The sequence below is a fragment of the Meriones unguiculatus genome, chromosome 4, assembly GCF_030254825.1.
Source record: "Meriones unguiculatus strain TT.TT164.6M chromosome 4, Bangor_MerUng_6.1, whole genome shotgun sequence".
In the NCBI taxonomy this organism is placed as follows: Eukaryota; Metazoa; Chordata; class Mammalia; order Rodentia; family Muridae; genus Meriones; species Meriones unguiculatus.
Window position 1 is genome coordinate 72,933,376 of NC_083352.1, and position 13,625 is coordinate 72,947,000.

Sequence of the window (13,625 nt, forward strand, 5' to 3'; positions counted from 1 at the left end):
CAGTGCTAGATGAAATGAGAGCCTTGCACAGATGTTGGTATAATGTTCTTTTAAAATGTATATGCCTTACCCTTGTTAATTCAAATGCTGATTTCCCCACCCCCAACTCTCTGGTTTCAATTTGGATATTGCATTGTGATACTTACTCACTATAAGCATCCTGTCCCAACTCTTGTGTAAACAGGACACAAATAAAGCAACTGGATACAATGTTGTGCAATGGGAGGAGCCAGAGGACAGGAAAGAGGGGAGGAGCTAGAGAACGGGGAGGAGCTAGAGAACGAGGAGGAGCTCGAGGAGAGGGGTGCACGAGGAGAGCAGAGCGGGAGGAGAGCTTGGAGGACTTGGAGCATGAACCAGACCTAAGATTTCACAAAAAGCAAGTATAATGTGGGAAATCTAAATGTTAGGAAACTGAGGGCATGGAGGTTTAGGAGGGAGTAAATATTGCCCAGCATTGTGTTCTAGGTTAACTAAAAACCCAGTCTCTGTGTGGTGATTTGGTTTTACAGCTGCTGAGGATTAACAGCAGCAATACCAGAAGTTAAACCCATAGTAAATATTATAACCTTATACAACACACAGACCATGCTCAACCAATAAACTACATTCCCAGCTTGTGGGATTCCATACCTGATTCCATCCCTTGTTCCATAGCCTACACGTTGCTTCTGAAGCCCTGAACTGTTCCTTAGAGTACTCAGCTCCCTCTAGTGTAGATTATCTCATATATGAAGGTATTGACCTTGGTAGATATTACTGAATGGGAGGGAGGGAAGCTGTCACTCCCTTCTGAAAGGATTCACTCCCTGTGTGAAGTCTGGGTGTCTTCTATACTTGCACACGTGAACTTCCCACTGTCCACTTATCACATCAGCTTTAGAAATATCACATGATGAGCAGAGCTGTTGACTCCCAGGTAGAGTCTGAGACTAGACTATAAGAGTTACTGTGTTCTACCAATTTCAACTATAAACTCTGAACTTTGTATTTTCCATCTACACTAAGGACCACCAAATGTCTAAATGGCCCTCTTGGAGGGTGCTGCGACTGAGAAGAAGGTGTCCAGTAACCTCAACAGCTTTCCAAACAGGCATCTACAAAACACGGGTAGAACAGATAATGGCACCACAACTACAATTCTCTGGAAAACTGTCTGCTGTTGCTTCATTTGCTTAGGTGTGTGCCTCTTTTTCTCTTTCTATGTTCTCTGAGCCCCAATACTGCAGCACGGTGATCTGCTTAGTTAGTGCTGTTTGCTTTGTGCCTCTCAGGGGCCAGGAGATACTCAATACACTCTTGCTGAGTGAATAAAGGAATGAATAGGGAAATGAAGAAACTAGAAATGATGTAGGCATGTCCATCCTCAAATGGACTGCCTGGGAACAGTACCTTCCTTCCCATGTGCCTTGGTATGAGTAGCTTGTCCTGTCTACATGAGCTTATCCATGAGCTGGTGCCCTCTTCTGTGGACTACCAATGTTTACACCCATTCTGTATCCTAGCACAGTGAGGCAGAATGAAGGGACACTGAGACAAGTCCCTACTCAGTGCACTCAAGGATGCCTCACCGAAAAGGGAGAAGAGATAGTCTAGACATGAGCCCATCCCAGGCAGGTAACACCCAAGCCTACTTGAGTTCCTTAAGTTCACGGCTGACATCATTCTTCTGCTTCCGAGTGTCATCCAGGCTACGAAGGGCTTCAGCCAACTCGCTAACGGCCCGATCCCGCTCTCGCCTTAGGTTGTCACACAGGGTCCTGGTAGAGAAAGAAGAGGTCAAGGTTACTGTGAATGGCAAGAAAGGAAGAAGGGCTTGTGGTCTGGACCACACCCCCTGTCAGCCCCGACTTCCGAGTTTCAGTCTAAACAAAACAGGCACAAAAGGTGTGCATGGCCCCACCCAGGCCAGCCCATAATATAACCAAAGACACTAGTTCCCATGTGCCTGGGAATAAGGCCCACATTCTACACATCACTCTTCTAGCATGAGCTCTGTGGCAGTAAGGGGCTCTCCTTCGTAGTGAGGCCCCAGCACTTGATGGGCTTCGGTGCTCCAACACCAGTAAGTTCCTTAACTGACCATGTACAGGGCTTTCTACCTTTGCCAGTACCAGCCTGAGGGACATTTAGCCAGGACTCAGCCCTCTGTGTCTATAGCCCTGTTTAGGTACAATACGGAAGCCTGATGGGACTCCAGAGAGAATAGCGGGAGTGGAATCCAAACCATTTCATCTACCTAGAGAGGATACACAGCCTACAGCAGGAGGGCCTGGGCCATCTCCAAAATAAAGTTCCCTACGGCTGGTCCCCATGCCTCCACCGCCCAAATCCCATATTGCCTTTATCACAGTCCAGCTCAGGATCTGCTCTAGAGGAATACAACGAGCAAGCCACAGCAAGAGCAAGCAGGAAGCACCCAGAAGACCTCAGAGCTCTTCCCACACTGCATACCAAATACCTAACTAACCTCTATCTTCACCTCCTGACCCTCCCTGCCAGTATACAGTTCTGTCCCTCTCATAGCCTCTAGGGGTGTCCCAGCATCCCTCAGTGACCAATTTACCTTATCACTCCCACCATCCCTGGTTCTGCCCCCCAGCACAGGATCTTATCCACACTCCTTTGCTTCCATTCAAGACCCTCAGAACAGAACTCAAGGATATGGTCACCCTACTCCTTGTGATTCTCCACACCATGACCTGGCTACACTCAAATCTCTCCTCACAGAACACACACACACTCCCTTTCCATCTGCAATGTCCATACTTCCTTTCCTGCTGAAGAAACTGCACTCAAGCTTCAAGTTCAAGCTCAGATGGACATGATCCTGGGAGACTTCCTTTCACCCTTAGTGGCCTGCATGTCCCATGACAGCCTGGCTGAGGCCCTGGATGTCACCTTCATGTACAGTCCCCCCTGACCCAGAGCCCTTCCTGGCACAGATGCCTGGGAGTGTCCTCTAAGCTCCTGCTGCTCAGGAACCTAAGACGCCAGCACAGTAGATATCCAGCAGCACACTGAGAAAAAAGCAAACACATTTCACACAAGTGGCTTCTACCAAGTCCTTAAAGGCAAAGGTGGCTTTGACCCGGACATAACACACACTCAAGATGTCTACAAGTGAAGCAGGAAGGAAATACAATACAAAATTCTAAAGCCAAGAGGTGAGGAAAGAATCAGCTAATGGGGAGAAGGGGGTAGCTGTAGTCCCTGCCTTCTTAATGACTGACCCTGCCAACAGACCTCAGTGCACAAGAGAAACAGAGGACAACACCCGCCCCAGAGCACCTTACCGGATGCTGTCACGCTCTGCCACAATCTTGTCCCGCTCCTGAAAGGCCCAGTCTCGGCGGCACTTGGCCACGTCTGCTTCCTGGAGGGCTTCCTTCAACTCCTGGCACAATGCCTTGCACTGCTTTCGGAGGATTTCCACCTCTTTGTTGGCTCTCCCAGCATCCATGCTTACTGTGTCTTTGATCTAAGGGCAAGAGGTTGGTGAAAAAGGTTACCCAGACTTCCAAGCTGGAAACATTACCAAGTTCAGAGTTGGAGCCAAGGCTCAAGGAAAGCACTGGACTCAGGTATCTGAGACACACTAGCACATGTCTCCCTAAGCACCCTTTGCTTAGGATGCTAGCCTCATTGAGCACAGGAGGTGCCCATGCACAGAGAACCAATCCAGGTGAATGAGGTGGCTCTCACCACATCTGTCTCCCTTTGGTTCCCATGGGCTCCTCAGAATTGGTAACCGCTGAAACAAATTACCCTAAAACACTGCTCCTCAGACACCTTAGTGACATAGGGGTAGGGAGATTAAAAGTAACAATGGAACTAGGGACCCAAGACAGTCCAAGTGACTGACCTCTGCCAAAGCCCTCAATTTTGTTGATGACACACTGTAGGAACCCGGAAGTGATTTGCCCAAGGTTCTACCCTTGCTGAGAGACCACTCTCACCAGACCTTCCTCTCCACCCTCTCCTGACTTCTACAGCAGTTATCCACCTCCAGGCACTCAGCCTGGGGACTCACGCTGCCATCCTTACTGGTCCTGAGGCCCCAGGTGCTTCTGAAGCCTGGGCTTGGGAAGATATGAGCTGTTTCAGAAGCTCCTCACCTGAAAGAGGGCCATCAAGAAGGACCCAGGGCCTGTACCCCAGTCCTCAGCAGGTATACTACCCGACCAACAGCCCTAGGGAAAAAATATAAAAGGTGTGTGCAAGAGAATATGACTTCCAGGAGGATAGTGTTTCTATTTTGACGCCTTCCTTCCAAAGCACCACTGGCTGCACAGCCGAGCACAGCTCCTCAAGTGGACACAGCTGCACCCAGAGGCAGTGGGACAGCACAGCCAGCCAGGGTACCTCAGATAGGCCTTCTTTTTTTAATTTAATTTTTTTCTTCACAATTTATTCATTATATATCCCACTGAAGCCCCTTTCCTCAACTCCCCCCAGTCCCACCCTCTCTCTTCCCCTCATCCCCTTCCCCTAGTCCACTGAAAGGGGGAGTTATCCTCTGCCATCTGCCCATAGCTTATCAAGTCTCATCATGACTGCCTGGATCCTCTTCCTCTGTGGCCTGGCAAGACCACATCACCAGAGGCAAGTGATCAAAGAGTAGGCAACTGAGTTCATGTCAGAGACAGCCCCTGCTCCCCTTACTCATGGACCCACATGGAGACTGAGCTGTCAATAGGCTACATCTGAGCAGGTGTGTGTGTGTGTGTGTGTGTGTGTGTGTGTGTCAGGTCCTCTCTGTGTATCATCCCTGGTTGGTGCATCTTCAGGACCCTCTGGCCTCAGAATATTTAGCTTTGTTGGTGTCCTTGTTGGACTCCTGTCCCCTCCATGCTCTTCTATCCCCCCTCCTTCCATAAAACTCCCTGCTGTACAATACAGGAGAGCCATACTAAAATCTACAGACCTAAAGATGTTAAACGCTAAGGAGGACCCTAGTGAGGATGCTTAAATCTCATTCAGAGAGGCAAACAGGATAGGAGCCTACTATAGACCGTCCTCTGAAAGGCTCCACCCAACAGGGAATCGACAGATAGCCCTTCTATGGCACTGTACTCTACTCAGGGGAGTAAGCAAGGACCTGGAAGAACTTTGCAAAAAAACATCTCCATGAAGACACTCTGAAGCCAGGGAATCAGATGAACCAGAAGGCCTACTCAGCTGACCCTGGACAGGTGGCCAAACAATGTGGTCATCATTCCCTAGGGCCGTATCACACCTGAGAACCACAGGTCTGGCTTCCTTTTGGCTAGCGTGAACTAGAACAATGTGTGGAGAAATGGAGAATGTTAACTGGGTGGTTAGCTTCTCCCCTGCTGCTTGCTGACTCAGAACAATGCCTGGAGAAGATTCCTGCCTCCGCAACAAGCCATCTGTCACCCAGCCAACACCCCCTGCATAGGCCCAGAGGACTCCAGACTAAAGGGCATGCCTGACTGCCTGAGTGCTGAGTACCAAGGGCTGAAGGCTGCAGCTCAGACGTCAAGCCTCCACATTAACAATGCTTACCACTGGATGCCAGCACCGGGGAGGTACTGGGTGTTCTTCATACTTCTCTGTATGACCTCAGCTGACACAGGTAATTTCTGAAATCTGAAAATCCCATGGAGCAGGCTTGCTGTCTTATCACAAGCTCACCTTGTATTTAACATTCCATGAGCTTTTTAGTCTGGTGACCAATTTGGTCATTCTCCAAAGAATTTTTTTTTTTTTTTTGGTGTTGTCACTGTAATTTTCTGACTTGATATTTACATCCCCATTTGTAATACATATGCACTCAAAAAGGAAGAGATGGACTACCTAGGACATTTGCCAAACTTTAGTGCAATAGATTGACTAATTAAACATTCCTTTATAGATGGGCACAGTAGCATATGCCTTCAATTTCAGCACCTGCACTCGGGAAGCAGAGGCAGGCTGATTTCAAGAGTTTAGTTCCAGGCTAGCCAGGCTACAGGGTGAGACCCTGTATGAAAGGAAGGAAAGAAAGAAAAAGAGCAAGGAAGGAAGAAAGGAAAGAAGGAAGGCAGGAAGGAAAGAAGAAAACTTGGTTCCTTTACATAATTCTCCTTTCTAAGATTTTATCAAAGTTGGACAAGAGGGTAACTCACTGATAGAGCAGGTGATGCTGCAAGCAAAGCCCTGTCCCCCACACGCACACGCGCGCACACACACACCACAAATAAAAACAAAATGTTGTTGCACTACATGCTTCTCTTGCCATCGGCCCTCACCTCAGTGGTCTGGGAAATATCAATCCCTCCATATGGGACTGTCACTATTGATCCATTTAACCTAGACAAACAGTTGCATGGGGCATGTGCTCATCCTAAAGGGCAATAATGAAAAAGACTCCTATCATTCCAACTCTGCAAAGACTAACTGCTAACTGTGTTTTCTGTTTGCATCACCCAAAAACCATCCTTCAAGGACAAATGTGACCATCATATCCAGTTTCAGACAAGGGCACAGAGGCAGGACAAGAAGATGTGAGAAGTCATGTGACTAAGGAAGGCTCAGACTCCAGTAAAGGATCTTTGTTCCTTCCTTTCTTCATAGCCCCAACCTGAGCATAAGAGCAAGTGCAAGTAGAAAGGCCACTAGTGTCAACTTGACACACATGAAAAGAGGGAAATGCAACAGAAGAATTGCCCACATCACATTGGCCTGCAGGCATGTCTATGGGCATCTGTTTTTTCTTTTTAATTTATTTTTTAGATTTAATCTTATTTTTGAGCATGTAAGAGTGTTTTGCCTGCATATATGCACGCACATTGCATGTGTGCCTTGTGCCCACAGAGCCAGAAAAGGGCAGTAGATCCCTTACAAATGGAGTTACAGATGCTTGTAGGCTGTTATGTGGGTGCCAGGTTCTCTGGAAGAGACATTTTCTTGATTGCTAATTGATGCTGGAGGGTCTAGCTCAGTATGAGTAGAACCACCTAGGCAGGTGGATGTTAACTATAATGAGAAAGGTAGCTTAATGTGAGCCTGCGAACAAGCCAGTAAGGAGCATTCCTCCAGATGTTTTGCTTCAAGCTCCTGCCCTCTGGAACTCTTGCTCCCACTTCCCACAGTGATGAACTAAAACCTGTAAGGTGAAACAAACCTTTCCCTCAACAAATTGTTTGGGGTCCTGGTGTTTATCACAGTAACAAGAAGCCAACTAGACAGGTAGCCTGGCACAGTGATCTCTGTAGAGTGTCCATGCCAATCTTCCTGACCTTGCTTTCCACTTCGATATACCACTTTGCACACATGCATCCTAACAGACCTATGCAGAAAATCAGAAGCATAGAGGCATGAATCAAGAACAGCTTTGGTGGGGGTGGAGGGATAACCCAGTATTCCCAAGTCTAGAGACTTTGTCAAAACCACAGCATGACCCAAGGATAGAAGGCAGTCTCCATACTATCTACATCCCAGCAGGGCACACCTGGAGCAGAAGGGACACTTATCAGTGGTGAGGCAGGGATGGCCAGGCAGGAAAGCACACAGGGGTTAAGCTGAGAGGCCCAGGCCTGCTGCTACTTAATACGTCAGTCCCCAACTCTAAAGGGACTATCCCAGGGAGCAAGGCTTTAAGACAAGGCTAAAAACTTTCAGTGTCCTGTAAGAAAGACCATAAACTCCTCTAAGTACACAAATGGTTGGTAGGCCCCTGAGGGATGAGGCCATCAGCTCTATGCAGCTAAGAACTTTGGTCTTGGGACCTTATTCATAGAGTCAGTCTGAGGCAATTCAAGATGTGCCAGGATTACTCATCTGTAGCTCTCCACTTTACCAGAATGAGTAGCAGATTTCTCCCATAATCAAGCTTCGTTGTTTTGAAACAAAAAACAAACTAACTAACAAACAAGCAATGTCAGTGTTACAGCACAGGAGAGGCAAACATGGCCTTGTGGTGATTTATATTCAATCATCTCATAAAACAGTCCCACACTAAATTCAAACACCAAACCTAAGCTCAATAGAGACCTGAAGGTATCTCAGAATCGAGCCGTCGGTAACCTGCGAAGAAAAGCAGCTGCCACTCAGACCTTCTCATCCCACCCTCAACAACTCTGTGACCTCCTGCCACGCTGTGCACTGCCTACCTGCCACAGGGCCTCCATCTCCTTGCTGGCTGCCTTCTTTTCCGATGTGCTGCTCTTGAGCTTGGACTCAGCCAGCTCCACCTCTGTCTGTAGCTTGTCCAGCTCAGAGATGACCTGGTCGCGCTCGCTCATGATAAGCTTGTACTCGCTGTACACAGCATCACGCTCCTCCTTGTATTTCTCTGACTCCTTGGCGGTTTTCACCTGCTTGCTCCTCAGCTCTGTGAGCTCAGAATGTAGTAGCTCCATCTCCCATTGTAGGTCCTTGTTCTGGGCCGTGGCCTTGCTCAGCTCATGGTGGATCGTCTCAAACCTGGGGAGGAAAATGTGAGGTGGGAGGAGCAGGGACCCGCCATGTCAGCCGTGAGGTCGCTACCCCCTGCACCAGCCCCACCATGCTAGACAGTCAAGCATGAAGTTTTGACTGAGGTCATTCTCTGAACCCCCAGAGAGAACGGTCACGGAGTCCTAGTGCCCTGGGCCTGGAATGTTTCTTGCCCTTTAACAAATGCCAGAAGTTGAACTGAGGAGAGCATACTCTCCACTATACTAGAAAGAACAGTACATTTCTTCTATAATAAAACTACATTACTTTGGGAAAAACACACACACATAAGCACACAAAACAAAACAATGCTAGAGCCACAGCATAGGAAGAACAAACATGGCCTCATGATGACTTACTATGCAACCACCTCATTTTATAAATAGACCTAACACAGCCTTGCAACAAGGTCCTTTTGCACAGGAGTCACTTTGCACCCAGGCAATATGCAAGATAGAGGCTGTCGTGTTGGAGCAGTATTTCTTGAGATATGTGCCTGAGAACTCCAGTTGTCCAGGGGCTCAGCACCAAACAACAACAGCCATGTTCGCTGAACCCTGTAGCAGAGACACCTGTCTAGGTTCAATCTGGCAATTTCTAAATCTACTTATATCCAGAGAATTTTCACAGGCGAGAACCCACACACTGCAGCAATGTGCTGCTTGCAATACTGTCCAGGTGGAAATCACACATCTAAAAACAATTGTCTTTAATAAAAATGAGATTTCAAGGGACACACTGCCCTGGATAACTACCTCTCCCATTTGCAAGGTGGGAAGCCATTAGGGAGAAAGAGGTTTATAGGGAAATCCAAGAAGCAGGTGCTCAGGACATAGCAGGGTGCTCAGATGGGAAGAAAGGAGATAATTTCAGAGCTAGTGCAGTATCAAACATGATGTTCTCATTGACTGGAGCATCATAACATTCTGAGGTGGTTTTATCCTGGAAGGCTTACAGATGACAAGAAGCTCACCAAAGAAAAGGAGCCCCAGGAAGAACCCACTGTGCTAACCCCAACATACAGTGCCTTGTGCCCAGCCTGGGCTCCTACCTCCTCAGAGAGAGAGCACATTGGTGCTGCAGTTGGATGGCAGTGTCCCTCTGCTGGGTCAACATCTCCGCCTGCTTTTGCAGACGCTGGTTCTCCTCCCCCAGCTGCTCCAGGCGGCTCAGGTCGGAGTTGTGCATAGCGACCTTCTCACTGTACCTCTTCCGCAGGGCATCATAGTCCTTCTTAACCACCTCCAGCTTGTCCATGGCCGTGTCATACAGCTTGTTGAGGATCTCTGATGAGCCATTGTGCTTCAGCACCTGGGGACCCCAAGGACTCATGTTCACCAATGATTGAGATGGGCAGAGCAGATATTTCCCTTCTTCTTTTAAGAAAGTAAGAGTTCACCTTGGTCCCTAAGATGGTGGGGGTGTCATGGTGTCTGATCTTGCTAGCACTGCACTCACAGGGGGCCGACCCATTTAGATTCATTCTCAAATGTTTGTGTTCCAGAGAATTCCTAAGCTCTATGAAGCAAACTATTCTATGCACAGGAAGGCTATAATGACTGCTCCTGACTGACTGGCATCCTGGAACCTGATGGTGAGTTGTTGTCGAGTTAAGAATCAGCCCAGACTGAGTTTACAACTTTAGTTCCTACTAAGCAGAAAGGAGCTGTAACCAGCACCCAGGAAAATCTAGACTCTGCCTGTCCATTGTGCTTCCTAAAAACTGAGAGTGCCGTGTGTGCTGCTGCATCCCCATGCTGGAGATCAGCTGCATCTGGCGTGACTCCCCTGGCAGAAGACCTGGGAAACATGGGCCTGGTTTCTACTGGGTTTACCCCATGTCCTTTTTCTTCTCTGTGTTGTATCCAATGGCTGCAATTTTACCCTGTGGGGATGATGATTATATACTGAGTCTTGTGCATCCTAGCAAATCAAAGAACCTAGAGATGATTTGAGAGACTTTCTAAAATAAGGCCATAAAATGTCCAGTGGTGTTCTAGGTACTGGCAGTGTGGAGCAGGACAGAAAGAGACTGTGCCCTGTGGTCCTTTAATCCCAATTAAAGGGAAAATGCAATCACCAACAGAACAAGGACAATGTCTTGCTAAATTAGCACTGGTTTTCAAGAGAATGAAAAAGGGTAGTATCATGTGCAGGAGACGCTTCTGAGCAGTGCAGAGTAAGAGAGAGGAAGGTTGGAAAGGAGCTATTGCCTGCGGATGTCTTTCTAAGAAAGTGATTTCTAAGTGAAGATAACAAAGGAAAAAATTAGCCAAAAAGCCAGGATACAGCCAAAGGCAAGGACACAAGCACAGAGGCTACTGGACAGACCCTCAGTGTTATGCAAGGAACAGCAAGAAGAAGATGCAGAATAGGCCTAACCCAGTAGAAATGGAGGCTTTAAGAAGCATTCGCAAGTGCAAGGCTCACAGGGAAGACTGAGTCCTGAGGACATGGCATACTGTGGGAGTCTATCAAGCAAAAAAGAATTCTAGAGACAAGCATGGCAGTGCTTGCTGATCATCCCAGCACTTGGGCAGACTAAGGACTGGAGCAGTCTCTCAGTTCAAGGCCAGACTAAGCCAGCTAGCAAATATCATGCAAATGAAGCAAAACTCTGTCTCAAAAACAATAACACCCCCCCAAAAAAAAAACAAACAAACATACAAACAAAAACCCAAACCCCAACAAGAAAAACAGAGAGAATATGAGCACAAGAATATGTCCTACTGTGAACTATAGGCTGTTCAACAAGAGAAAAACAAAAACAAAACAAAACAAAAAACTAACAAACATGAGAAGACTGGGATTTCAGAGGTTTTGCCTGTTCAAGGATCCTTAGCCCTAGTGACTCACCACCTCTGTGGGTTTGCTTCCTTATTTCTCAAATGACAGGACAAAACCGGAAAGGCTGGCTTAGCCCCTGCAGCTCCTACAGCCCAGGAACAACCTTGTTCACCATGTGGGCCCTGAGTTATCAACACTATCTTTGCGTCCCAGACAGCCTCAACCTTGAACTGTGGAACATTTCCTCTGGAAACAGAGGAAATATGGAGACAGAAGGAACAACTCATTTAAAAACAGAATGGTGTGACTAAAAGCACTGGCTGCTTCTGCCGAGAACCCAAGTTCAGTTCCCAGCACCCACACAATGGCTCAATAACCGTCTGTAATTCTAGTTCCAACACCCTCTTCTGCCTCTGCAGGCATTGCACATATATGGTATGCATACATACGTGAAGGCAAAACATTTATACACATAAGATAAAAATGAATAAATGAAAAACCAGGAGGCTGAAGACATGGCTCAGTGGTTCAGAGCACTTGTGGCTCTTGTAGAGATCCAGGTTTGGTTCCCAGCAGCACAGATGTCTTGTAACTCCAGCCACAGTGGATCTGACACCCTCATCTGGTCTCTGTGGGCACCCCCACACACACACATATCCACATGCACACATCTACACAAATAAATACTAATTTTTTTAAACTAGCATCACACAGACCACTGACCTCTCTCTCTGAGAACCCTGGCTTCAGATGCCAGGGCTGCAAGCTGCAGAGGAAGGCTACCAGAAGCCAGCTCTTGCCACCTCTTTTCACCCTTCATTTTTCCTCTGTTTGTAAGAATGTTTGCAGCTTAGGTTTTGAAAATATTCCAGTTTTCCTGTTTCTACTTATTGAATTCTTAGATTACTGGATGTGCTAGCTCTCTTTCCTGTTCTTTTCAGAAACTACTCCTCTCAGACGAAGATCTTAGGACATTGAAATATAAAACTTATTTATAAAGTAGAAGTTAAAAACCTCACTGTATTGTTGAAACACGTTTACACTCAGACATAAACTGGGACTAAGAACCATTCTGTCACTAAAAAATCTCCTTTAGAAGGAAAGGAGGATGGAGAGGTAAAGAAGGGTGGGAAGAAGGGAGAGGGGGAAGAACAGCAATTGCAGCAGAGACAGAAGCCGCATTTTCTGGGCCAGTAATCCCAGCACTTAAGAAATAGAAGCACAAACATTAGAAGTTCAAGGTCATCCTCAGCTACATGTCAAGTTAGAGGCGAGCCTGTGTCACATGAGACCTTGTAGAAAAAAACAAAACAGGTGCTGGATAGATAGGTCAATAGTTTAGCTCACTTGCTGTTCTTGCAAGAACCTGAGTTCAGTTCCCAACACACACACACGCACACATGCACACACATTCCAGTTCCAGAGTACCTGCTGCCCTTCCTTGGCACCTACCCACATGTCAAGTGTGCAAACTCATACAGGTACACAAATATATACATAAATTTTTTAAAAGAATAAATCTCTTTAAAAGTTTGTAAAGAGGGATTCTGTCTGCAACTCATACTGAGGCATGAATTGCTTTCTCTCCTTTCTTGGGCTTAAGAACATTTCATTGTCTGGACATTCTACATTGTTTCACTGTCAATGGTCCCCAAGGTTTCCATTCCCCTCTGAGCTATTGTACAATAGTCAAAATTTTAAGGTATTGCCAGTTTCAGTAGCTAATAAGTGGTTCTTCACTTAAATTTTATTTTGTATGTATGAGTATTCTGCTTGCATATATGTCAAAAGCACTACATGTGCATTGCCTGTGGAGACCTGAAGAGGGCATCAACTCCCCCAGAACTGGAATTACATACTATTATGAGACACCATGTGGGTCCTGGCAATTGAAGTATGGTTCTCAGCAAGACCTGCCAGTGTTCTTAACTAAGCAATCTCTTCAGCCCCAGACCTTCATTTTTAACCTTCTAATCCTGATTTTCCAGCATGACTGGGCACCTTTTCTTTGTTTATGGATTATCGATCTTTGTCTTCTAGGATCTCCCATTTCTAACCTTTGGTTTCTCTTCACCATCTCCTTTCACTTCTAACCCAGTACCTCTTGTATGCTGGGTAAGAAGTCTACACCTGAGCTGCACCAGCTCTTTAAGAGTTAGTTTTAAATTTCAGCTACCTTCCCTGGGTATATTTATCACAACGATCGTCTGCCACTATGTGGCTTGTGGTGTGTTTCATGCCAACATTTCACTCTCTGCCAGAGCAAAATCCATCAAGAACGCCTTCTGTAGTTTGTGCTGCAGTTGCTTTAAGAAAGTCTCTCTTTCTTGCCTTGAGATCATAAAGTTATCCTCTTGTTATAACTTCTAAAAAGTATTTGTTTGTTTGTTTCATTT

General features: G+C 46.6%; 1 protein-coding gene across 5 annotated transcripts in view; it reads right to left on the bottom strand.

Moving 5' to 3' along the window:
- The window catches only part of Dlg5 (discs large MAGUK scaffold protein 5), a 111,300-nt gene that overhangs the window by 37,138 nt on the left and 60,537 nt on the right, over positions 1-13,625 (bottom strand). For 4 of the 5 annotated variants that reach the window (XM_060382152.1, XM_060382151.1, XM_060382153.1 and 1 more), the window contains 4 exons: positions 9,494-9,753; positions 8,118-8,430; positions 3,297-3,481; positions 1,635-1,760 (listed from right to left, as the gene is read on the bottom strand). In XM_060382152.1, the coding sequence (XP_060238135.1) occupies positions 1,635-1,760; positions 3,297-3,481; positions 8,118-8,430; positions 9,494-9,753 (884 nt within the window). The remainder of the gene's footprint in view (positions 1-1,634; positions 1,761-3,296; positions 3,482-8,117; positions 8,431-9,493; positions 9,754-13,625) is intronic. The other variant, XM_060382154.1, reaches the window with a different exon arrangement.